The sequence below is a fragment of the Macrotis lagotis genome, chromosome 7, assembly GCF_037893015.1.
Source record: "Macrotis lagotis isolate mMagLag1 chromosome 7, bilby.v1.9.chrom.fasta, whole genome shotgun sequence".
NCBI lineage: Eukaryota > Metazoa > Chordata > Mammalia > Peramelemorphia > Peramelidae > Macrotis > Macrotis lagotis.
Genome location: NC_133664.1, coordinates 67,047,203 through 67,074,593, shown reverse-complemented (window position 1 = coordinate 67,074,593; position 27,391 = coordinate 67,047,203). Strand labels below are relative to the sequence as shown.

General features: G+C 35.2%; 1 protein-coding gene across 4 annotated transcripts in view; it reads left to right on the top strand.

The window, feature by feature from the left end:
• ODAD2 (outer dynein arm docking complex subunit 2) overlaps positions 1–27,391 on the top strand; it is a 202,334-nt gene that overhangs the window by 111,315 nt on the left and 63,628 nt on the right. For all 4 annotated transcript variants that reach the window (XM_074193049.1, XM_074193050.1, XM_074193052.1 and 1 more), the window contains one exon: positions 4,328–4,442. In XM_074193049.1, coding sequence (XP_074049150.1) covers positions 4,328–4,442 — 115 coding nt within the window. The remainder of the gene's footprint in view (positions 1–4,327; positions 4,443–27,391) is intronic.

Genomic DNA, 27,391 nt, shown 5'->3' with positions numbered 1-27,391 from the left:
CAGGCCCTTTATTTTATGGTTGGGGAAATCGAAGTCCAAAAAGATTTAGTGAATGTCTCCAAAAGTCAAATAAAAAAGTAGCAGAGTCAGGATTCCACCACAGAACCTCTGACTGATGCAGTTAGATTAGTTCCCCAGTTCTGCAATATGCATGACCTTCATCAAGCCATATGTGATTTTAGACTGGTACCATAGAGAATAGGAGGCACAACAAAGAGAAGAGGGGAAGAATAATTCACAGGTAACGCTATTCAAGAAGGGGAATCAGTTTGTATACCCTTCACAGTGGATAGATGCCAGAATTATGGATTTAAAGCTGGACAGAATTTTAGGGTACCTCAAGTACAATCCTTTTCTTATACAGATGTTTTAACACAGGGAAGTAAATTTGCTTTGTCCAAGATCATCAAGCTGATGCCTTGTTATTGTAGTTCTTTTGTTCCTGAAAAGGACTAATGACATCACAAAGGTGATGACAGGTGCAAGAATTGGATTTGAGTGATACAGAGCTGGGCAAAGTCCAGTATGAGAGTTGAACCTTAAACTTCCTAGACACCTCAACAAGATAAAATGAAGAACCTAGTACAAGGGTGAAATTTTGATTTCATGGGCATTACTGAAACATGCTGTGATGGATCTCATGACTGGAATATAGAACTGGAAGAGTATACCTTCTACAAAAGTAATAGATAAAGGGGTAAGAGTGGAACAGCTATATGTATTGCTGTATTCTTCACCCTGGGAAAACAAGGAACCCCAAAGAAACATTGAAGAGGCCATTTAGATGAAGAGGCCATTTGGTGAAGTGACATAGTTGTTGAGGTTTTTCTACACATCAAATGGACAGAAAGGAATGAAAGGAATAACTTGGGAAATAAAACCTAGCATTGAAACATGATATTGCATGCAATGAAAGGGAACTTTAACAAATCGGTAACAATTAGAACTCTCTGTTAAGAGTAGAAGAGCCAACAGATTTCTGGCTTCCCCTCATGAGCATTTCATCCTCCAAATGAAGGATGGAGGAAGCCACAAAGGGAACTACTCTCCTGGGCCTGGTACTGACCAATGGGTAGAAATTGGTTGTAGAACCATTCCATCAAAGAGTCATGAGAGAAGAGTGAGAGCAAAAGTGAATACAGTCAGATATGCATCACACATTAAGGGGATTGGGAAGAAAGGAAGGGGAAGCTGTTTTCCAAGGATTCAGAAGAAGGATAGGTCAGATCCAATGGCCCAATAACTTGAAGGGTTACTCAGCCCAAGAGGAATGAAGACTGAAATAGAAATTATTCCAATGCAAAGCATGCAAACAAGGGATACTGGGATTACTGTAGTTACAAAGAGAACTCAGCCTACTCAGATTTATTTTAAAAACTGTGTATTGAAGGATGAAAGCATAGACAAGTAATTGTAAAAGAGCAGATTCTTATAAAAAGTGTGTCCAGACCAGTCAAGCCCAGCATGAGTGGGGCTGGTGATCAATACTTAAAATAAAGGAGATTGTTGTTGGCCTAATTGTTTTCTCTATGTTGGGGGCAAGCAAAGGATGAAAATAAGAATTAATTGGTATGCTTTAGGGTGATGGTAATGAATGAAACTGAGAAGACTAAACTTTTCGGCTCCACCGTTTTCATTTCATTTCATTTTTCAATCTCATTTGGATTGGGAAGGAAATAATAAAAATGGCTAACAGGTAGCTAAAACCCAAGATAAGTGAAGAGACAGATACTATTAACTTCTCTTGATAAGTTCAAGTCACCAGGCTCAGGCAAAATACTTCCTAGGGTCTTGAAAAAATTGACATATAATTACGAATCCACTATTGCCACTGTAGCACTGGAGAAGGATAGATATTGTCCCAACAATTTTTTAGAGAGGGGAAAAGGCCCATTTCTAAAATTAGTAAACCTGTGACCTTGACTTCAATATCTGGAAAAATTCTAAATCACCTTATTAAAAATATGGTGTTAGAAAAGGAATCAGGGATTGCTAAACATAGGCATGACTTCATCAACAACAGCTCAGGCCTGAATAGCCTTCCCCCCCCCCTCCCCTTTTTCAAACTTTGAAACTAGACCAGTGGAGGAAGGGAAATTTTTGGAGATTTTTTAAAAAACTAACAGTAAAGGAATTTCCTGAAGTTTTATGTAGAGGTAGAGACACATAATTCCAAATAGATCACTGTTTACAACTGGTAATTCCTCTTCATTCTATATCATTGTAAAAATGAAAATTTGATTTTCCCCTTTCCTGAGAGATTTTGCTTCTATAAAGGACCATAATCCCATTGTAAAAACTTCATACTCTCTTTTAGCTAGCCTCATATAGCACTGGATTTTTGACAAGGAGGGACAGACCTTCTGTTCACTGGAATTCTAAGAGATCAAGCATATAATTCTAGGTGGAGATTAGTGAGATCCTGATTAGTGAGGATACTGTATTTGAAGTTATAATTATATGTAAAATATGATAATTGAGTTGGTCCAATGAAAATGAGCAGTATAAAACTGAATGCTATACTCCATGAGATTCAGTATTGGCATTAGTTGGCATTAGTTGGGACATAGTTTTTTCTAGTAGTTTGCTGACCAGTGGATCATTTTTATTTAAAAATATATCTTTTATTATGAAGTGTTATTATATATTTTTACTTTTTTATAAAATAAAATGGTAGCTAAAGGTCTCCCCCAACCCCCACTATATGTACATTGTAAATTGCTATCTGGCATAATTTTTGGTTTGGAAAGAAGGCTTTTGTGAAATCTCAACTGAATCTACTCTTAATTTTTTTAATTAATACTTTAAAAATATATCATCTCTTTCAATGGAATTCCCAGATCCAATAAAATTCTCTTGGGTAACAAAGAAGATAATAAAGCAACAAAATCAATATACTGAACTTGACAAAGTGAGCCTCCCTCCACACTCATAGTCTGTCACCTCCTGCTGAGGAGAGAGAGAGGCCTGTTTTACTATCATCTCTCTGAAGTCAATAAATCCACTCTCCCGAAATAAACCAGAGATACTTTTCCTGCTTTTTGGGAAAAAAAAGAATGCCTTTAGCTTTTTTATGCAACAGCCGTCATAGAGTAGGACAGAATCAATTGTTTTATGAGGATGTGCAAAAGTGATTTTCTACTGGAAGCTTTGAGATGAATACATTTTACTGGCAAGCTCATCTCTCCCAAATCAAGGAAAAGTAGATGTTTTTGCATTAATTTTTGAGTCTGAATCTGAATTACATTGTATGTTAATAATACATATTGTGTTCATGGTGAAATACTTCATATAATTAAACTTCAACTTGAGGTTAAAATTCAAAGAAAGTTTGATTTCCATTATCTTCATTTCATCTGCTTTGAGTTTAATGTATCTTTCTGAACAAAGCCATGTTTGTAAAGGATATTAAGTTTTGTTTGGCCTTCCTCTCAATTTAAAGTACTCAGTGGACCCTAATGTGAAGTTAGGATCCCCAGGACTGATTGATATATAAACATAAGACAGATGGCGTAGAGATGACTCTGATGATAATTCATTTTTCGGCTAGTCATGAAAATACTTTGATTACAGTATGTTTAAGTAATTATAACAGTATTCAATGTTAGTCTTGTTGGTAAGGGAACACATGGGAAACAAGTTACGTGTTATTCATGCCCAACAAAGGATGCACTGTGGTGTGACGATTTTAATTCCTAATGCTAGATTAAAACCGTAGGAGTTTAAAATATGTCATACTGTAAGGTAAATACATTAAACACAGACCAAATAAAATAGTTAAGTACATAGTTTTTTTGGCCTAAATATTTGTTTTGGAAAGTATTTAGTTGTTACTATATGAAAGAAACCAGTATGTTTGAATTGGGGTTTTAGTTTGCACGTAGTTTATTACACAGTCACATGGTTATCATGCAGTTTGTTTTCTATGTCCTAAGTTTAGCTGAAAATAGTTTTTCTTTTCTTTATGTTTTTAAATCCAAGCATCCAAATAGGAGTTTAAATGTGCTTAATGAAATGCAATAATTCTCTTATTTTTCTTTTAAATTAATAAGCATTTCTTTTCTCTCTCCCTTTAATTGTCTCACCCTCCTTTACCCACTGGGGGGAAAAAAAGGAAAAGCAAAACTTTTTAAGAAATACATAATCAAGTAAAATAAATTCACACATTGGTCAAAGATATATGTCTCATCTTTCATATTTAGTCTAGCAGCACTCTCTTAGGAGATGTGTAACATTCATCATTATCAGTCCTTTGGAATAGTAATTGGATAGTTATACTTGTAACTGTTCATTAATGTGTGTACCTTTAATATTGCTTCCATCACAGGATCATTGATCGCTTAGATGGAGTTCGTTTGTTATGGTCCTTGCTGAAAAATCCTCATCCAGATGTTAAGGCCAGTGCTGCTTGGGCTCTCTGCCCTTGTATTGACAATGCAAAGGTGAGTGAGTATATGTTGCAAATATAAGTGAATCTAATGCTTCTGGTATCTTATTCTATAGATTACTTTTTCATTTATCTTATTTCCATTCTATATGATTACTTTTTGCATTTATCTTATTTGTATCTTAAGATTTACCATAAAAGTCTTTTCATTCTGCTGAGTAGGTGTCACTATTTATGCTTGTATTGTTCTGTGGTCCAAAGTGGGTCCTTTTAGGTCCTCATTATGTTGTCATTATGGCAAACTTTTCCCTTCAGTAGTACACTTTATATTTAAAGGACATCTTTTTCTTAATAAATTTAGCAGAACTTTAAACACCATACTAAATATTTCCTCACTAATATTAGTCTCTTAGAAAAAGTAAATGTAACATTTTGATTGGCTTTAAACCAGAAACTCTGAAACTTAACAAATATTTATTAATTGACTACTTTGTTCAAGGTTCTGGTTTGTGCCTCCTCTCTAAGGACCAGTCTAGCTAAGTGTGGTGTGACTCATCAGTAGAATGGCCCCTAGGTGAAGAATTCTTTAACCCTGGCAACTTACAAAATGGTAGAAAAAAGTCAAAATGGTCTTGATTACTGTAGGCCATTCATTTCTGCAATATTAATAGCAGAAAGGTTGAAAAAAGTTTAGGGGGGGTATTGCGGTGGGGAGAGAGAAGGTACTAAGAATAACATTTTTTTATTAGATACATTTATTTATTTATTTTTCTAACTATCTGAAAAGTTAGTTTTCAACATCCATTTTTTGGTAAGGTTTTGAGTTCCACATTTTTCTCTCTCCACTTTTCCCTCCCCTTGACAGTGAGTAATCTAAGATAGGTTAAACTATATGAAACATATTTTCAAATTAATCATGTTGTAAAAGAAGAATTAGAACAAAAAGGGAAAATGAGAAGGAAAAAAAGCATAAAACATTAAACAAATTTTTTAATTTGAAAATAGTTTGCTCTGGTCTGCATTCAGACTTCATAGTTCTTTCTCTGGATGTGGATGGTATTTTCCATCAGAATTGTCTTTGATCATTATGCTGTTGAAAAGAGCAATCCCATCATATTTAATCATCATACAATGTTGCTATTAATATGTACAATATTCTTCTGGTCCTGTTCACTTCCCTCAACATAAGAATAACATTTTTAGACTTTTCTTATAAATGTCAATTTTGTATTTAGATTTAGATTTCTAAATCTAACATGCTTGTTCAGTGACCAATGAGTTGAAATACTAGTGGAGAAACCTGAATTATATCAGTTTTGATATTCTCATTTTAGGAACCTAGAAGCCATGAGGAAATTGCAGCTAACCAAAAAACTGGTTCACAGATTGTTGGAAAGGCAAAAACATGGAGTTGTGCTTTGTTTTCTTTTTAAATAAGATATTTGGTCACCTCACTTTATGTTGCTCTCAAAAGGCTTAAATTAAAGGACTGTTATGATGATAATAGGACTTTGTGATCCAATATCTATTATAGAGGATGAATAAGTAGGAAAAACTCTGTGAAGCCTGTATTTATAAAGTTCTTAGTAGATCTAATAAATCCTTTTCCCCCCTCCACTTGCAATGTTAGAACTATTTGAACCTTTTGTTAACTAGTGAATAACTTATGTGTCTCATTTTGTCCTAACATCAAATATAAATTAAGAGGATGCTAACATCAAGTTCATATCTAGCCAGAGTCATATTAAATACCAATGACTAATTTGAATTAGTGAATATTATTATACTGACTTTTCCTAAGTTGGAAACATTTTTTATTGCAGAAATACTTGTATTTTCTTCAAATAACTAATATCAGATACTGTTGCACAGCAATCCATCTATTCAGCTATTCTTTAGTTCCTCAGCTATCTTTTTCTTTTTCTTTTTTTAGGGTTTTTTTTTTGCAAGGCAAATGGAGTTAAGTGGCTTGCCCAAGGCCACACAGCTAGGTAATTATTAAGTGTCTGAGACCAGGTTTGAACCCAGGTACTCCTGACTCCAGGGCCAGTGCTTTATCTACTACGCCACCTAGCCTCCCCACTCAGCCATCTTTTTCAATGCTGGGTTGTTATCCTATTATTTCCCTATCATCACTAGTCCAGAAAACTTTGATTGAATGCTTCCATGTGAATTGGGCTATTGATGGTTATTTTTTTTAAGAAAAATTTTATTTATTTTGAGTTTTACAATTTTTCCCCTAATCTTGCTTCCCTCCCCCCACCCCTCACAGAAGGCAGTCTGTTAGTGTTTACATTGTTTCCATTGATATACATTGATCTCAGTTGAATGTGATGAGAGAGAAATCATATCCTTAAGGAAGAAAAATAAAATATAAGAGATAGCAAAATTACATAATAAGATAACAGTTTTTCCCCCCTAAATTGAAGGTAACGGTCTTTGGTCTTTGTTCAAACTCCACAATTTTTTCTCTGGATACAGATGATATTCTTCATCACAGATAGCCCAAAACTGTCCCTGATTGTTGCACTGATGGAATGAGCAAGTCCATCAAGGTTGATCATCACCCCCATATTGATGCTTATTAAAAAAAAGCACTATTTTAACCAGTCCCCAAATTATATTTAAATTTTATTGAGAATTCTTGTGACATGAAAAAAGCAAAATTAATTAAAATAAATAATATACTCATTTTAAAAATTTTTTTCTGTGCCAACACAAGTGACAGCATCAATAATACAATGACAACAGCAACAATAATAAGAAAAACAACTATATGTAACTCAGAAGGTTGTTGTGAGGGTCAAATGAGATACTATATATATATATATGTATATATATATACACACATATATATATATATATCAAACCTTGTATAAATCTCAAAATGGTAATTATTTTAGAGGTTATTCAGAGGTAGAAAATGGGGCATAAGAAACAAAATATTATGAGTTCAAATCCTGCCTTGGGTACTTACAGGTTTTGTGATCCTGGGCATATCACTTAAACTTTGTCTTGGTTTCCTCGTCTGTAAATAGGAGTGATACCCATCTCACAAGTTTGTTGTAAGAATCAAATGTGGTAAAAAAATTTAGAGTACTTCATGAATTTTTAAGCTCTAGCTTTTATAAGGGCAAACATTAAATACTTTTCATTTTCCTTTTCGCTTTCCTTTTAGTTTAGTTCTGGTCTAATAAAGATGTTTAAAAGATATAGAATTAAGAAGTTCAGCTGATCCTGTAATATCTAGTCACCTAATTAGCTGAAACCAATATCTTTCCTTTTAAATATGCACATACACCATCATGTACACACTCATTCATAATATCAGTCCAACCTAAAAGAGGCCATCCTCAACAGTAAGATGAGGCTCTTCTCCCCCAAATAAATGGACTTTTAAGGTTGATTCACTTTGTCTAAGGAGTTTGGACATTCTTGTTCACTTTATGCTCAGTTTTCTTCTCTGTAACAAGAGGGACCTTGGACTACCTGAACTCTTTCAACTCTACTTATATTTCCATGTTGTATTGAATTGTATGATTAGTTCACCCAAGATAAAAGGAAAATTCACAATAATAATTGATTGAGAGCTAGAAGAGACCTTAGGGAATCACTGAATCCAATCCCTTGTTTAATAGATGAGCAACCTGAGGCTAAGGGACTTGCTTAGGGAGATACATCTAGAAAGTTGAGGCATTATTTGAACCTCAAGTCCTCCTGATTTAAGTCAATCCACTACACCATGTTTTTCCTTTCCTTTCTATCTTACTCCTCTTACTGCCCCTTCCTTACTTCTGTCTTCTCCATCTTCCTCCTCTTCTTTGTCCTCCTTCATTATTCAGGCATATGATTCTAATCAGTTCAACCTTTATTATATATAATCTTCCCTTACAGTCTAATGGATTCAGGTCTGTCAATCTAATCTCTTTAGCAAGACTGTAAGCCTCTAGTAACCAAGGACCAAGTCTTAAACTTCTTTTGAATAAATCAGCAGTTCATTGCAGTTCCTAGGGTCTTGGTAAATATTTGCTGTTTTGAATAAGAACTGGAAGAGATGACTTGCTCTAGGCCTCTGTCTTCAGACCAACCATTGGAGACATGATTTTTCTGCTAGAAGCCAGTCCCATGTTTACTGGTTTTCTTATACAATACTTTTTTTTTTTAACAAGGTATTTCAGACCAAGTGGCTTTGAAACTTGAATATTTGGGGATATTTTGAGAAATATATTGATTCTTTTGTGTCAATGGTAGCAATATAATGAATCATTATCAATTATAGTTAATACCACTACAAAAGAAAAAAAATGTGTTCAAATCAGTTACTGGCTAATTCAAGGTTTCAACAATGCACTGGCAGACATGTTGTTTAAGCCAAGGTGTAATGAATACTTGTCCATGTAGTATAAATGTGTTGTGGGCAGGGAAATTCCCTTAAAACACATGTTACACTCAGCATATTGGTAATGGGGATGTACATTAAAACTTTCAGCTGTACTGATTCAAAAACAAAACATAGCATTTAGTTCTAGTGGAATAATTATAACTTTCCTTGCTGGGAAATATTATCAGTGCAAACAAAGGAAAATGTTAATACTGTGAAAATACATTTTGTATACTTAGATACTAATCAAAGAGGAGAGCAGCAAGGTGCAGTGGAAAGAGTTCTGGAATTAAAATGAGCGAACATGATTTCAAATTCTGGTTTTGCCAGCTTATCTGAGTAACCTTAGGAAAGCCATTTCTAAAACCTCTTTGGGTCTCGATCTCATCTATAAAATGGGAGGTGGTGATGGTATTGGATTCGACAACCTAAGGTTCTCTCCATCTGTGATCATTACATGTTTGAATGGAAAGGCTATCATAGTAACTTATAACAGAAAATATTTTCAGTTAATTAGTGATCATTGAAATTTAGACTTTGCTTTATGTTTGTATGCTGAAGCATTTTCTGCTTTTCAGCAAAGACTCAACTTTTCAACAGGAAAACTTTAAAAACCTATTTCTATAGCTTTATTTCATATTACTTCACATGCTCTGCACTTCCATCAAGCCAAACAACTTATGTTCCCTGAATTCCACATGCCATTTCCTATCTTTATACATTTGTACAAGTTTTTTCTCATGCCTGGAATGTTTTCTCTCTTCATCTGCATTTTGAAGAATTTTTCTCTTTCTTTGAGACTCAGTTCAAATGCAGCCTTCTCTTGGAAATCTTTCTTGAAAGAGTTCTAGCTACCCTCCCATTCTTGTATTGGTCAGTATTTCTGCTTTGCTTCTCTGATGGCTTACCTCCTCTCAAACATACCTCGGTATGTCTGTTATCCTGCACAAACACTGCTTGCCTCCCCGAGTCTCACACATATTTCAAGTAAATTTTAAACTTGAGTAATACATAATATTTATCCTTGAAACCTTGTATACATAGGTATCTTGTGCATAGTAGGTAAATGTTTGTTCGAACATGATAAGGACATTTTAACCTTATTTGGAATGAAGAAAATGAAATGGAAAAGTTGCTTTTGTTGGTTATGTCTTTGTCCTATTCTTTATATGATCAGAAAAGGGAGAGTTAATGCAATTCAGTTTTATTTTTAATAGTGAAAGAATATTTAACAACAAGCAGGAATAATTACTGCTTCAGTTAAAAAAAACTACTCAGTATTCTTCAGTCTGCCAAAAATTAGGGAACATAAGGTCAGGCAGACATGAACCACAACTACAAAAGAGACTCTGCATATTTTTCTAAGTGGTTTTTATTTCAGAAACTCCCCATTTTAAAGGTTTTCAGTCTTGGTCTTTAGGAAAGTTTCTTGTTTTATTGAGAATCTCTTAAAAGGGCAGAGACCCTCAGATTTGACCTCTATGAAGACAGTTATACAAGGAATTTTATCAACTACAAGGTTTGGCTGGAGGACAACTGCCTTGCAAAAATCATGGAGACTCGAGTAAGGCAGTGACATATTTCATCCATGCTAAGTTGCCCAACACATTTTTTGCACTCTTTATACTATAGCAAAACAGTTGTTAAACAGGTGTTCAACATTAGTAACCTGCAAAGTTCTTAAGAAAGAGACTACAACTCAGATTCTTGATTCATGAGCCACAGAATTGTCCAAAGTGATTTGCACTAATATAAAACCTTTTATAATTTAGGGATCATAGAGTTAAAACTGGAAGAGACCAGAGAGGTCATTTAGTCCAATCTCCTCTACAGATGAGGAAACCCAAGTCAACAGGGGTTATCAAAGGAGCTGCTCAAAGTCACAAAATGGGGAGCCAAGTGAATTGAGCAACCAGTGGCCCCACCCCACTTAAAGTAATTAATCAGTTAATCTAGCCCTTACACCTTCTTTATCAAATGATAGCAACTCTATTGAATTAATCAAGCCAAAAGCATTAAACTAAGTGTGAATGGCCTATTCAAATTAGTTGGGAAGGACTAGAGTGCTTTAAGGCACTGGATAAAATGAAATGTTTCTAGAATTGTATAGGAATTGGCTGAAGACATTTGGTCACACTGTTGATCTTGAATTAAAACTGGAAGAAGCCACTGATCAAATAGTAGTATATGAATGTGATGGAATACTATTATTCTGAAAGAAATCATGAGCAGGTAGATTTCAGAAAAACCTGGAAAGCCTTATGTGAACTGCTGCTGAGTGAAGAGAGCAGGAGAACACTGTAGACACTTAATAGCAACATCGTGTGATGATCAACTATGATAGAGTTAGTTCTTCTCAGCAAAACAATGATCAAAGACAATTCTAAAAGACTTGTAATGGAAAATGTCATCCACATTCAGAGAAGGAACTATGGAGTCTGCATTTTGAAAAGCAAAGGATACTGTTTTCAGTTTTTAAAAATTTGTTTTGAGGATGGAGTCGAGATGACAGTGAAGGCAGGAAATCCCAGCAACTCTCCCCCAGACCACTCCAAGTGCTTTTAAATAACAACTCTAACTAAATTCTAGAGTGATGGAACCCACAGAAAGACTGAGTGAAACAATGTTCCAGCCCAAGAGAACTTGGATGATCTATGGGAAGTCTGTTACACTGGGGTTGGAAAGGGCTGCAGTGCAACCCGGGCCACAGTGCAACCCAGGCCACCCTGCAGGCTGGAGCAAACTAGCTCCAGTCATCCAAAAACAGCTTATGTCCCCAGGGGGCACCCGGGTTCATAGAAGCGGTGGCAGTTTCCAGACCTTTAGGCCCAGGGATTGCCAAGAACAACTTGGAAGGTCAGCAGGAAAACTCTGCTGCACCAGAGTGAGTGCAGTCCAGTCTTGTGAAGTCCTCAGAGCAGCCCTGGCTCCTGGGAACCAGGAGCAGGCTTGTGGAGCCACCTGGCAAGGAGGCACCTGGAGGTGGCTTCCAGAGTGCTCAGCCCAGGAATGGTAAGGGGGGGTCAGGGGAGACTGCCAAAGTCTCCCTGCTATCTCTGAGGTAGAACTCTGTTTCTTTGCCCATACTAAGCTTTATTGCTATAGTAGAGCAGGAACTTTCCTCATGGCTCTAGGAAAGAGGGAGGGCTGGTCATCCACAGAGCCAGAGCATAGGCAGAAAGCAGTCAAAGTCACTCATAAGACCTTGAAGGAATTGAGGTCCCAGGTGGGTGTCCCAGAAAACAGCTACAAAAAGCCCCCCAAATTTGGGAGAGTGCCAGGGTGGCTAGATGACACAGTGGATAGGGCACCGGCCCTGGAGTCAGGAGTACCTGAATTCAAATCCAGCCTTAGACACTTAATAATTACCTAGCTGTGTGGCCTTGGGCAAGACACCCACTGCTTTGCAAAAAAAAATTAGGGAGATCGCATCCTCCACCAGGAAAAAATCAAGTCATAAACTGGGGAGATGAACAAACAACAAAAGAAAAAATAATCTAATCATAGACAATGATTTTGATCAAAATACACACTTAGAAGATAACAAAGTCAAAGTTTCTGTATTCAAAATCTCAAAGAAAAATATGAATTGGTCTCAGGCTATGAAAGAGTTCAAAAAAGATTTTGAAAATCAAGTAAGGAAGGTAGAAGAAAAACTCGGAAGAAAAATGAGAGCGATGCAGGAAAATCATGAAAACTAAGTCAGCAGCTTAGTGAAAAACATACAAAAAAATAATGAAGAACAAGCCAATTTGGGTCAAATGGAAAAAAACAGTATGAAAGGTCAATGAGGAGAAGAAAAACCTTAAAAAAGCAGAATTGGCCAACTGGAAAAGGAGATACAAAAGCTCTCTGAAGAAAATAATTCCTTCAAATGTAGAAAGCACCTAAGGGAAGCTGATGACTTTGTGGAAATTAAAAAACAATAAAAGAAAACAAAAAGAATGAAAAACTAGGAGAAAACATGAAATATCTCATTGGAAAAACAGCTGATCTGGAAAATAGATCCAGGAGAGATAATTGAAAAATTATTGGGCCACCTGAAAGTCATGACCAGGAAAAAAAAGCCTGGACTTCATTTTTGAAGAAATTCTCCAGGAAAACTGCCATGATAGCCTAGAAGCAGAGGGTAAAATAGAAATAGAGGGAATCTTCCATTCTCCTCCTGACAGAGATCCAAAAAAATATAACCCCCCCCCAGAATATTATAATCAAATTCCAGAACTCCAAAGTCAAGGAGAAAATATTGCAAGCAGCCAGAAAGAAACAATTCAAATATCATGAAGCTACGGTCAAGATTGCACAGGATTTAGTAGTGTCTACTTTAAGGGCTTGTAGGGCTTGGAATATGATATTCTGGAAGGCAAAAGAGCTTGGATTACAGTCAAGAATCAACTCCCCAGTAAAACTGAATGTCCTCTTTCAGGGAAAAAGATTGACATTCAATGAAATAGGGGACTTTCAAACTTTCCTGTTGAAACAACCAGAGCTGAACTGAAAGTTTGATCTCCAAGTACAGGACTCAGGTGAAGCATAGAGAGGGTGGATGGGAAGGGCTAATTAGGAGGGATTTAATGATGCTGAACTGCTTCTATTCCTACATGGGAAGATGATACTGATAACTCATATGAACCTTCTCATGTATTATGGCAGTTAGAAGGAGCATGTATAAGTAAGACACAGGAGAGAGCTGAATATGAAGGTAAGGTTGGAGTTAATGAGGACAGCCAGGTGCTGCAGTGTATAGGGCTTTGACCCTGGAGTCGGCAGGACCTGAGTTCAAATATGACCTCAATCACATAATACTTACCTACTGGGAGAAAGGGAAAGGAGAATTGGAATGAGCTGTTATTTCATGTAAAAGAAGCAAGAAAAAGCCTTTGCAATAGAGTGGAAGGGGGGAAGGCAGCTGGGGAATGAGTGAGCCTTCACTCTCATCAGAAATGACTCATAGAGGAAATAACATATACATTCAATTGAGTGTAGAAATCTATCTTACCCTAGAGGAAAATGGGAAAGGAAAGGGATGGGAGAAAAGGGACATGGTGGGGGGTGTAGGTGATAAAAGAGAGGAAAGATTGTGGGAGAGGGAAGTCAGATGCAACACACTTATGAAGAGAGACAAGGTGAAAGAAGAGAGAGAGAATAGAATAAATGAGGATGGGGGAATAGGGTAGAGGAAAATACAGCTAGCAATATCAGCTGTGGGAAAAATTATTGAAGTAATTTCTTTGATGAACTTATGATAAAGTATGCAATTCATCCCAAAGACAGAGCTGATGGTATCTGAATACAGTCTAATACTTTATTTTTTCAACTCACCTTATTTTTCTTGAGGTTTCTTTTTATTTGTGGATGGGGGGGAAGAATTATGTTTACTTTTACAGAATGACTATTGTAGTAATGTGAAAAAAGCTAAAAATATATTTAAAAATCTCTTGTTAGAAATTGTTTTATGTTCTTTCTTTCTCATGGTTTTTTGTCTTTAGTGCAGATTCTTCTTTCGCAATATAATTAATCTGGAAATATGTTCAACATGATTGTCCATGTATAACCTATAACAGATTACTCACTGTCATGGAGAGTGGGGAGGAAAAGAAGAAGGTAGAAAAATATGAAACCCAGATTCTTAGAAAAAATGAATGTTGAAAACTATACAAATAATTGGAAAAAAATAAAATAGTTCATTAAAAAAGGAATGAATTCTAAAAAATTATTGGAGACCACTGATGATTCTAGCATTCTGATGTCTAGCTTGTCCACTGGTGAAAGCATCTTCAGTACAGCTCTGTAGAAAGAGGTGCTGGTGAGGGGGAGAGAGATTGGGGGGAAGGAGAAAGAGTCAGTCTTCCCCATTTCCACTACACCAAAGAAAGACCTTGGAAATGTTGAAAGGTCAGAAAGTCTGGGACTTCAATCTGATAGTAGTAGCATCTGGAATATCTGTGACTAATGGCAGTGTCTTATTACGAGCCAAAGACATACCATAGACAATGAAGAAAGGCAGCTTCAGGACTCTGCAAGGAGCCCAGTAGAAAACAACATCATTTGATATTGCATGTCAGTGTCACTATAACCTGATTCAGATCCTAATCACCTCTGACCTGAAATACTGAATTAACTCCACTGATTGGACTCCCAGATTTCTCTGTCTCTATCCTTCATTTTTCACACAGCTGCCAACCTGATATTTATAAATCCCATATCTGACCATGTCCCTGCCCTGCTCAAGTGTCTTTGATGACTCCCTATTCCTTTTAGAATGAAATGCAACTTCTCAGTTCTACTTTGATTTACTTTTCCAGTCATGTCACTAATACATCATGTCATTCTATGTTTCAACCAGACTAACCTACCAGCTGATGCCCAAACTCTACACCATCTCCTGTCCCATCTCTCTATCTTTGTCCTCCAAGCATGTCTGGAATGTTCTCTCTATCCTCAACTCAACTTCAGATCTCCGGATCCCTCCAGATACTACCTCTTATGTCCATGAACCCTTTCCTGATACCCTCAGGAATATTTCTTCCCTCCCCTCTTTCCTGAGTTCATTTTGTATATACATTTCCCCCTCTCTCCTCCACAACACCCAAATAGAATGTAAGCTCCAAACTATTTCATTTTCATTTTGTATCTCTAGCACCTACCATAGTGTTTGTTCCTTTTTAAAAATTGTTAATCTGGACTTGTGATTTCACAGATATGATTTGCACATAATAGGGAATTAATAATTGCATTGTCACATCAAAAATTAAATGACAGAACCAGGAATGAAAGTTAAATTTTCTAATTCAGAAAGATCTTAAGTATCTGCCAACCTGTTCAGCTTTCAAGATTCCTTCTTGCTTCCTTCCTTCCCTCTCTCCTTCCTTCTTCCTTCCTTCCCTCCCTCCCTTTATTTCTCTTTTTTCTTTTTTCTATTTGTTAATAAATTGAAATTTAAAAGTAATTTAAAATTTAAATTTAATTGCCCACTGCTGGAAGCATCATCAGCACAGTCACCTAGGGATAGTTTTAATTAAAAACAGTCACCCAGGGAGTAGTTTTTAACAGGAAGTTAGTCAAAGAAGTTGTCTTGTTTTCTCAGGAGACAAAGTCTTTGAGAGTCAAACCCTTGTTATGGCTGTCAGCTGATTATGTGTACTGAATATTGAATGTGTGCAGGGCAGGCTAACAGACCACAGGTGCAGCTGTCTACACCTAATCAAACAAGCCAAAATATCTCCACTCACTGTCTGTTTAAATTCAGCTGCCCAGTGAGCCATGCCTAAATAGGAAGCCAAATGGAAGTTTGAGGAGTGTGTAGGAATTTACATTCAGACCAAGAATATTAAGTCATTGGTATGGTTTGTGAGTTTAAATTTGGACATTTTTTGGGTTATAGAATGTACATCTGCCTAGTAAGAGGTGGGGGTATGCCAGGGAGAGAGAATCTACCATGTACCTCTTTAGTAAAATAAAATTTCATCTTATAATTGGGGCTCAGCTTTCCTAATGTTAAGGTATGTAAATTATGTGAACTATTCTAATGGTTTAACAATTAAGTAAAACTTATCTAAACTTGCCAGGTCACCCATCCTCAAGTTCTTTTTTCTAATAGCATTTTATTTTTTCCCAGTTACATGCCAGAGCAAATTTTAGCATTCATTTTTACGAGATTTTGAGTTCCCAACTTTTCTCCCTCCAACTCCTCCTCTCTTCTTAAAAGGGTAGGCAGTTTGATTTGGGTTATGCATGTGCTATCATGTAAAACATATTTCCATATTAGTCATAGTTGTGAAAGATAAAACAGATCAAAAAGGAAAAAACATAAAAAAAGAATTCAGTACATAAAAAAAGTACACTTCAATCTTCACTTGGAGTCCTATTTAGTTCTTCTTCTAGATAAGGACAACTTTTTCCTTTATGAATCCTCCGTACTTGCCTTGAATCATTGTGCTGCTGAGAAAAACTAAGTCATTCATAGTTGATCATCATACAGTGTTGCAATGTTTTCCTGGTTCTGCTCTTTTTCAGTTTGCAGTAGTTCATAGAAGTCTTTCCAGGTTTTTCTGAAATCTATCTGTTCATTACAATCATATTTTATTACATTCATATACTGTAGCTTATTGAGTCATTTCCCTATTTGATGGGCATCCCTTCAGTTCACAAAATTTTTCTACTATGAAAAGGGCTTCTATAGATATATTTTTTTTAACATGTAGGTCTTTTTCCCTTTTTTATGCTCTCTTTTGGATATAGATCTAGTAGAGTGGTATTGTTGGATCAAAGGATTTGCAGTTTTATTACCCTTTGGACATAGTTCCAAATTGCTCCGCATCATAGTTAGATCAGTTCACAACTTTACCAACAGTGCATTGTTGTTCCACTTTTCCCAAATCCTCTCTAGCATTTATCATTTTTCCTTTTTTTTTGTCATATTAATCAATTTAATAGGTGTGAAGTGATAGCTCAGAGTTTTAATTTGCATTTCTCTAATCAAAAAATGATTAAAGCTCTTCTTCATATGACTTTGATTTCATCTGAAAACTGCCTGTTCATATCCTTTGACTGATTATTAATTGATGAATGGCTTATATTCTCATAAATTTGATTCATTTCTCTAGATAGTTGATAAATGAGGCCTTTAACAGAGACACTTGTACAGATTGTTTCCAGCTTTCTGCTTTCCCCTCTAATTTTGGTTGCACTAGCTTTCTTTGTGCAAACACTTTTTTTAATTTAACATAATAAAAATTATCTATTTTACATATTTTTCTATCTCTTATTTAGTTATTATCTATGGTATCTTTTAGCAAGTAGTTTCCTTCCTTATCTCTTTTCATTAGTTCTATTTTTACTTTTGCTTTAAGATTAGGATTGCTACTTCTACTTCTTTTTTTAAACTTCAGCTGAAGTATAATAGATTCTGTTCCAACTCTTTATTTTTACTCTGCGTGTGTGTGTGTGTGTGTGTGTGTGTGTGTGTGTGTCTGCTTCAAGTGTTTTTCTCGCAAACAACATATTGTAGGATTCAGGTTTTTGATCCATTCTGCTATCTCCTTATGTTTTATAGCAGAGTTCATCCTATTCAGTCACAGTTATACCGACTAACTCTGTATTTCTCTCCATCCTAGCTTTCCTCTTATCTGTCCTTTCTTGCCTTTTACTCTTTCCTTCCTTGACAGTGTTTTTCTTGTCTACTACTTCCCCTGATCTGCCCTCTCCTGTTGGTCTCTTCCCCTCCCCTTCTCCTCCCCTCTCCCCACCTTTATTTACTCTCCTCCCCTACTTTGCTGTAAGATAGATTTCCATATTCACCTGATTGTGTCTATCACTCCCTCTTTGAACCAATACTTGATGGGAGCTAGCTGGAGTGGGCCAACTCAGTTAACTCTCATACTGCTGCCATGATTCCCTCTACTTTCCTGCAGTTACCCTAGCTGCTGCTACTTGTTCACTTCCCTCTTCCAGACAGTGCCAAAGGTGAGGCTTGAGGGCCAAGGCAGTCTGGGCAGTGTTGAGCAGAACGAGTAGTGCTATAAGGAATGGAAATACTTCATAAACAGCCATTTCCAAGCTTAGATGTTGGGGTGTGCGAGATCATGTTTTGGTAAAGAACTATTTATTAATTAATTTAATCATCTTATCTTGAAAATAACCCTCTATTCAATTGGTCCATAACATTCCATACACTATATTCTAAGAGAAATCCCTTATTATTTAATCCTCCAAATCACTTCATGTCCTTCCTTAACATTTCTGCTTCAAGCTCCCTTCTAATTTAAGACCTCTCTTGAGTCATGTAGAACTCCCAAAGAAAGTTATTTTCCCCATCAATGTTGTTGATGGGCAAGTCAAACTTTTGGGTCATATTTTCACTGAACAAGTCTCTAGATAGGAAATTTGAAAAAAAAATTATATGAGGGGGGCAGCTAGGTGGCGCAGTGGATAGACCACTGGCCCTGGAGTCAGGAGTACCTGAGTTCAAATGTGACCTCAGACACTTAATAATTACCTAGCTGTGTGACCTTGGGCAAGCCACTTAACCCCATTGCCTTGCAAAAAACCTAAAAAAAAATTATATGAAGTACCCCGTTAGCTAGACAATCATGTGGTCTAGATCATGGAATTTTTAAATGTTAGAGCTGGATAGAGATCTTAAAAGATTATCTGGTCCAACAATTCATGTTGTAGATGAGACTCTTGAGGCCCAAGTGAGCAAAATGACTTGACTGTCTGTGGGAAAGGTTAGACTAAATTAGTAATATCTAACCCAGTCATTTCCTATGAAAAGACTTCCTAGAAGAGAGGGGATTTCAATAGTAATAATCAACAACATAATGATAATGATCCTCATTTATAAAGGCCTTTAAAGATTACTACAGACTCAGGGATCCTCATGATTGGTGCCACTTCCTTACTCAATCTCTCTGGATTATCTCATTAGTAAGGGAGCTTTCAAAGGAGAGCAAAGTCTCACTATAGATGCACAGTCTGATGATAAAAACCTCTCACAGAGAAGATGCTATATTGTTAATTAATGAGGGCACACTTGCTTTGGGTCCTGCCTTGGACCCATTCTACTTGTGTGACCTGGCCAAGTAATCTAAAAATATAAATTGCATTTGTATATGTTTCCTCAACCAGAGGTCCTTGCACTAATTAAATTATAGGCTACCCTAACTTGGAAATTGGAAGAAGAACTTAGAAGAAGCCAAAATTGTTAGCAAGATACATCATAGAGTATACTATATCACGTGACCTAGGTTAGGACTTTGTTTTGGAAAGGACCTATGCCATTTTGTCAGAGAAACATAAGACACTGGGGTTTGAAGGGTAACTGAAGTCTTAAAATAGTGGCAAGTACCCAACATTGAGAAAAAAAATTAGAAAATTAGAAAATCTCACAGGTTTGATTTGAGGAATCTTGTGGGGCATTAAAATTGCAAAACCTGAATTCATCTGATAAGAATACTTAGAGGGATTCCAATGGCAATTTGGTGTAAGTGGGATAACTCCTTGAACACAGGTCAACTTTCTTCAATTCATTTTCCATCCAAAAGGGGGAAAGACTCTTCACTCCATACACTTAGGGGGCATAAATGTAGTAGACAACAACTATGAAGAGAGAGGAACAGTAAAACTGAGGAATAAGATGCAATTACCTTGGAGAAAGTGTGCCAATTTATTATATATTTTTTGATAAGGGTTAAAGCATATTTAATTGTTCTTGGCTATTTGTGTGTGTGTGTGGGGGGGAATGTCACATTTTGCCGAGTTATTGGAAATATTAACTTCCTATGAATGTGATAAAAACTCAAATGAAACCAGTTCCAGAACATCTTCCTAGATGTGAGCTACAGAACTTAAGACAGGCCACCTTGGATCGTGCCCATTCAAGGGGAAAAAAATCTTGATAAGAGATGAAAAAATAGATCAGTCTCTTCCATTTGGTATAACCAAGGAGTAAGAGGTTAAAAATCCAGATCCTTTGAAGGAAGATAGACACCACGCAGTAGAAACAAAGAAACAGTACCTTTTCTTACAAATGTGGCTTGATTGGGTATATGAAAAATATATTTTGGTATGTGAGAAATTGAATTCCAAAGAATCAGATTCAGGAAATGGATGTGGTACCAGGGAGAAAAATAATCCTAGATCCTGAAGACAATAAAAATGACCTCATCCACAACTGAGTTACCACGAATTGTTACAAGAACACTACCATCAATATAACATCAGAAAAGATCACTTCAAGCAGCTTCTTGATGGAGAGGGTAAAGTACCAGAACTGAGATAAACCTGAGCTCCAATGCTGCCTCAGATGCTTGTTACTGTGTAACACTAATCTTTCTCAGCTTCAGTTTCTTTATCTGTAAGATAGGCATAATAATCGTACCTACTTCAGAAGGTTGTCGTGTGACTTCAATATAAAATAATATATGTCAAATGCTTTGAAGAGTTTATTTTATAAATTCTAACTATTATTGTCAGAAAAATAAGAATAATTTTCTCTTATAATTTGAACTAACAGAGCTCAAAGATATAAATCTGTAAAACACTTTACAATCCTTAGAGTTCTACATCTATGTTACCCAACATTATCATTATTATTGTTTAAAAAAAGAACTATTTTTTGTTACAGCTGTGAACTGAAGCTGAGACAGCATAATCAAAGAACTTTACAAACCTTATGGTACTATGTAAATGTTATTATTCTAAAAAAAAGTCTACTTTCGGTTATAACTGAATTAGCCAAGGCTTAAATGACATATGCAAAGAATTTTTAATCCTTAAGTTATAATGTAGGGGCTAGCAATCATGATTATTATCAAAGAACTATTTTCTGTTATAACTGCTAACCACCTGAGGTTCAAATAACTATTAAAGCACTTTACCAAATCTTAGGTATTCTCTAAATGATACCTATTATCATCATTATTATCGTTGTTTTGAAAAAGAGCTATTTTCTAATATATGTGTGGACTACGTTAGTCATAAGCATGTGGAGTGTACTCGAAAAGATAAGTGGAGTGCACTTAGCACAGAGGATGCTGGTGCCCACTGAACCAATGTTGAGAAATAATAGTGGGTTGAAAGGCTTGAAGTAAGATGACAATATTTTGAGGGAAAACATCATTGCTCAGAAAATATTAGAATATCTTAATAATCAGAGATTTTAAAATGTGAGATATCTTAATTGATGAGAAAATTAGTTATATCAATAAATAGGCTAATATCATAAGAAATTCTCCTGTACTAACAAAAGGATTTGCTATATCGAGGTTGTAACTTGACTATTAAAACTCAAGGTGTTTCAACATCAGTAAACAAAATTCATCAAAAGTATATTGCTTTGAGGAAACAAAAATGATTGAGGACTCCAGTTCAGATGTTGATTTTTTATTATATTGGTGGGACCCTTCCCTCCTTTTCATCTCAGAGAAAAATCAGCTAATTTTATCTGTATCTCAAAATAATGAGAGATTAAACCCAATAGCAGCCCTAATACCTCATTTGTGAGGGAATAGAATACATCAAGAGAACCCTTTAACAACCATTATAAAGTATAATAATATGCAAATAGCTAAAAGTCTAGAAATTCAGAATGGGTGTCAGAACTATCAAGTCAGTGGTAGTCAGTGGTAAGATAAATATATGGTAAAACCAGGTAAAACCAGAAAAGCACAGCTCACTAAAAACATGTATGTAAGCCATGAAATTATGTTCTATTCTGTTTTTTATACACTGTTACTATTGAAATGTGGTTTTATTTTTTTTTAAATAGTAGTATTTAAGCTATTTTCTAATACTTCTCATATGGTATTTAACAATTTATATTACATAATATTACTACATGTGACTTTTATTTTGTTTCTTATGCACCATCTCTCTCTCTCTCTCTCTCTCTCTCTCTCTCTCTCTCACACACACACACACACACACACACACACACACACACACACACACAGTGAATTGTTATGATTTGCTTTCCCTCCGAGATTATCTTCCACTTATATCACATATTTTATATGTGAATTTTTGGAAGGTTTTTTGCATGTCTCTCCCATTAAAATAGGAGCTTCTTGTAAATAGAAACCATATTTTTGACTTTATATTCCAACTGTTTAAAAATATTGCAAATAGTAAACACTTAATAAATGCTTGTTAGCTGATCAACGGTTCTATGAAGGAGGTGCTCATCTTACAGATGAAGACACTGAGGTCAAGTGCCTTGCTTAACACCACATAGCAAGAATATCTGAATTTTGAATTTTTGAATTTTGGTCTTTCTGACTCCAGATCTAGCACATTCTCCATTCTCTAATGAGAACTTTGCTAATATGACATAGCTCTAAGCACTTAGTTGGGGTGTCATGAAGACTATAGAGACATATAGGCAAAGCCTTAAGACTAGGGTTCTTTTTTTTGTTTGTTTTTGCTAGGCAAAGGGGTTAAGTGATTTCTCCAAGGTCACACAGCTAGGTAATTATTAAATATCTGAAGCTGAACTTAGTTTCTTTTAACTCCAGCTAGCTGCCCCTAAGGCCAGGGTTCTTAACTCTTATATTTCATAGAAGTCTAGTCAAGCCTATGAACCCATTCTCAGAATATTTCTTAAAATTCATAATTGTAAGGCATGTTAAAGTTCAATTTGGGGGCGGCTAGGTGGCACAGTGGATAAAGCACCGGCCCTGGAGTCAGGAGTACCTGAGTTCAAATCCGGTCTCAGACACTTAATAATGACCTAGCTGTGTGGTCTTGGGCAAACCACTTAACCCCATTTGCCTTGCAAAAAACCTAAAAAAAAGTTCAATTTGAGGTCAGTGAAAAATAAAGATGTAATTTATTCCCATTGAAATTCATAGTTCTCTTGAAGTCTATCTACAGATTCTTGGTTCATGGATCCCAGGTTAAAAACTCTTTCCATAAAGAAAGATGTGAACAAAACTGTGAGCTTTGACATTCCCTTTGTTCACATTAGAAGTGGAAAAAGTCCAGTGAGAAATGGATTGATGTAAGTTGAATTCAACATGAAAAAGTCCTGTTATAGGAATTTTTCCATGATCACAGATATTTATCATTATTAAGTTGCACAAAATGCCACAAGGACCAGTGTCCTACATAAGTTTATGAAGTCACACAATTAAATTAGATATTTTTTAAAATTAGTATTTATTAAATGAAGACAATGAGAAATGAATTCTCTTTCCTTTGATTCAAATATAATGGCATATTGCACTCAGTAATATTTCATTCTTCTATTCAACAAACGTTTTTCAGAGGCCTTTTTGGGACCACAAGGATGTAGAAGACTTAATAGAATTAACTCTGGAATCAAAGGATGTGTGTATTCAAATCTACCTCTCTACTAGTCTGTGTGACCTTGGGCAATAGCCTAACTTCCTTGAGCCTTGCTTTCATTTGTAAAATGAGGGGTCCCTTCCATCTCTTTGGTTCCATGAGCGTATGTTCTAAATCAGAATTTTAGCTGCTATGGAAATTAAAATGTAACCCAAATGAGGAAGTTATACAACTTAAGGCTAAAACAAGTTGAATTTTAGATATCATATTAAGAGTTTTCAAATTGCTGAAAGAGAGGAAAAAACATGTAGCAAGTCCTAATTCTTTATTGATAATGTAAGTTTATTTGTGCAGCCTTACCATCACATTTTTAGGCAAAGGCAATCTGCACTGATAAATTTGGTTTGATAACTTAAGCTTTTTAAGATGCTCTAAATGTAAAATGCAATTGGTATCTTGAGGAGATATGTTAATCTGTAATAACAGAATATTTTAAAATAAAAACAATTTGTTTTTAGTTTTAAAAACTGTTAGTACATCAAATAAGGAAAATATTATTCATTTTGGAAAGAATTTGAAAAAGATTGTTCCAACTTTTAAAAGAGTAATGCTTGAATAAATTCTTTTATCACAATTCAAAGTTGTATAACTTTTTTTAAAAAAGAGGAAATAACTACAGAATATAAAATGTTACTTAGTAATAGGATTGATGAGCTGGATATACATCCACATGTTTACTTATGAATCCCAAATACTGTTTAAACCTATTTAGAGTGAATTGCTTTTAGAATATCCTAAGTACAGAATGGAGGATTTCAGCATAAATATAAGTCAATAATATGATACACCTGCTTTATTTTTTAAATTAAAAAATTATTTAATTTAATTTTTAATTACTTGAAAAGATAGTTTTCACCATGCATCTTTTTGTAAGTTTTTGGGTCCCACATTTTTCTACCTCCCCCCATTCCCATGACAGCAAGCAGTCTGATAAAAGGATAACATTTCCATATCAGTCATGTTGTGAAAGAAGAATCAGAAATAAAGGGAGGAAAACCCATGAGAAAAAGGAAAAAAGAACCTAATACAATTTTTAAAAAGTGAAAATAGTATGCTTTGGTCTGAACTCAGATGCCATTGTTTTTTCTCTAGATGTGAATGACATTTTCTATCACAAATCCTTTAGAATTGTCCTTGTCACTGAACTACTTAGAGGAGCTAAGTATATCATAGCTGCTCATAATGTGTACAATGTGCATATTTTTGTACATGTGGGTCTCTTTGGGATACAGACCTAGCAGTGGCCATCATTGATCATTTTCATATTTTTTTGTCATAGGCGTGAGGGGTATCTCAGAATTTTTTTACTTTGCATTTCTCTACTCTATAATGATTTAGAACAGTATATATATAATTTTTCATCAGGAAACTGTTCTTATCCTTTGACCATTTGTCAATTCATGAATGACATGTGTTCTTATAAATTTGACTCAGTTCTCTATATATTTTAGAAATGAATCCTTTATCAGAAACTCTAGTTGCGAAAATTATTTCTCAGGTTTCTGCATTACTTCTGATCTTGTTTGCATTGGTTTTATTTCCCTTTTTAATTTACTGTAATAAAAATCACCCATTTTGCATTTTATAATGTTCTCTAAGTCCTGTTTGGTCATAAACTTTTTCCCTCTCCTTCAGTCTGACAGATAAATTAATTATTCTTGTTCTCCTAATTGGTCTGTGGTATCACCCTTTATATCTAAATCCTGAATCTATTTTGGCTTTATCTTGGTATAGAGTGTGAGATGTGGGTCTATGCTTGGTTTCTGCCATACTATTTTCCAGTTTTCCCAGAAGTTTTTGTCAAATAGTGAATTTTTATTCCAGTAGCTGAAGATACAACTGATTAAAAAACTAATGTAATTCTAAGCATTAGTGATAAATTAATAACTTATTAATAACTTATTAAAAGAATTGTATCTAAATCATGGGGAAGTATACTAGTCTTAATTGCTGTACTCTGTCCTAGACAGACTACATCTGGAGTGGTATGCTCAATACTGTGTGCCATATTTAAAAATAGTCTTTGACAAATTAGAGAGTAAAACTAAAAGGATGGGGAAGAGCCTGAAAATTCTCATGTAAGAGGAGATAAGTTTGTTATCTCCAACTATTGGGTTATCCTATACAAGAGGAAATAAATTGTTCTGTTTTGTTCCAGAGATCAAAAGTATAAGTTAAAAAGGGATAGATTTTGGTTTAACATTATATTGAACTTCTAATGCCTAGAAATAAGAGTTTCTTGTTAAGTAGTGAGCTTCCCTCTTACCCAAGAAAATCTGTATCATTTATCAAGTAGTTAAGGTATCCTTGGAGTAGTTGAAAGGTTGGATTACATGAGTTTATGACATTTCAGATCTCTTCTGATTTTCAGATTTGATTCTCTATGTCCATAGATTTAAAGCTAGATGGAAACTTTGATGCCATATCATTCAACACCTTTTTGTAGCTGAGAAAACAAGTTTAAAAGGTTAAATGATTTTCCTAAGGCCATAAAAGTAGTAGTGGCAGAAGCAAAATTTGAATCCAGCTCTCCTGACTTTGTCACTATAATAGTACAATAGATAACCCTCCCCCAAAATCACATGAAACAAATCTATAAACATCCTGATCTAGAACCATTTATTTCATTTATTCAAAATAATTGAAGTTTATTTTTATTCTAAAATATATCTCATAAGCATATAAAGGTCTCTAATCGAATATTTCAGAAAGGGCCAACACAATTTATAAAGTAGTCAGTATTATTTAGAAGATTGTCTTTCTCATTTCCTGGGACAACTGAAGGGAAGATATATCTAGGACAATGTTTTGTTGTTGGGAATTGATTTCAGTTGTGCCTAACTCTTTGCAATCCCATTTGGGGTTTTCTTGGTAAAGACACTGGAGTGGTTTGCCATTTTCTTCTCCATCTCATTTACAGATGTGAAAACTGAAACAAACAGGATTAAGTGAATTATCCAGGGTCATACAGTGTGTGAAGTCATATTTAAACTCTTTAAGATGAGTCTTCCTGACTCTAGGCCCAGTGCTCCACTGTACTACCTAGCTGTCCAGGGGCAATATTTAGATGTTTAATTATCCTTAAAGATATTTTTTTTACCTTATCTTTAATTTTTAGCTTTCTTTTCTAGTTCTTATTAAGAAAGAATTAATTTTCATATAAAATTTCATCTCATCGGTTACTTCATAATGCTGCTTTAACACTGTTCATTCCTTAAGATTTTGTTAAATGAAACTATTATATAGGTCCTGATGATTCTACCACTATGAGGTGAATGCAGAGTAAATCCAATTCCATGGTACTACACAATATTCTATCAGTCCCAGGGTTCTTGATGACATTTTCAAATATGAAGCATTAAGTATATCAACAATTTTTTAAAAATTCTTGAAATCCATCACTCTGACTTTTGGGGGAAAAGCAAGACTTCTTTGATCTGACATTCCTTTTGCCATTTCTTTCTTACATGGAAAAGAATTACCAGATCATATAGATTAGTGGAACATTGAAAAGGGATTTGAAAGAAAGTTATGGAATCTTCATTTGTTGTCAGTGTTTCAATATAGAAAGGCAGATTATATGTATTCTTTCAGGGGATAAAGAGTGGACTTTTAGATGTTGTGATTTCACCAAACAGGGAACAAAAAGACTTAAAAAAATTTGGAAAGAGGGGTGGCTAGGTGGCATAGTGGATAAAGCACCGGCCTTGGAGTCAGGAGTACCTGGGTTCAAATCCGGTCTCAGACACTTAATAATTACTTAGCTGTGTGGCCTT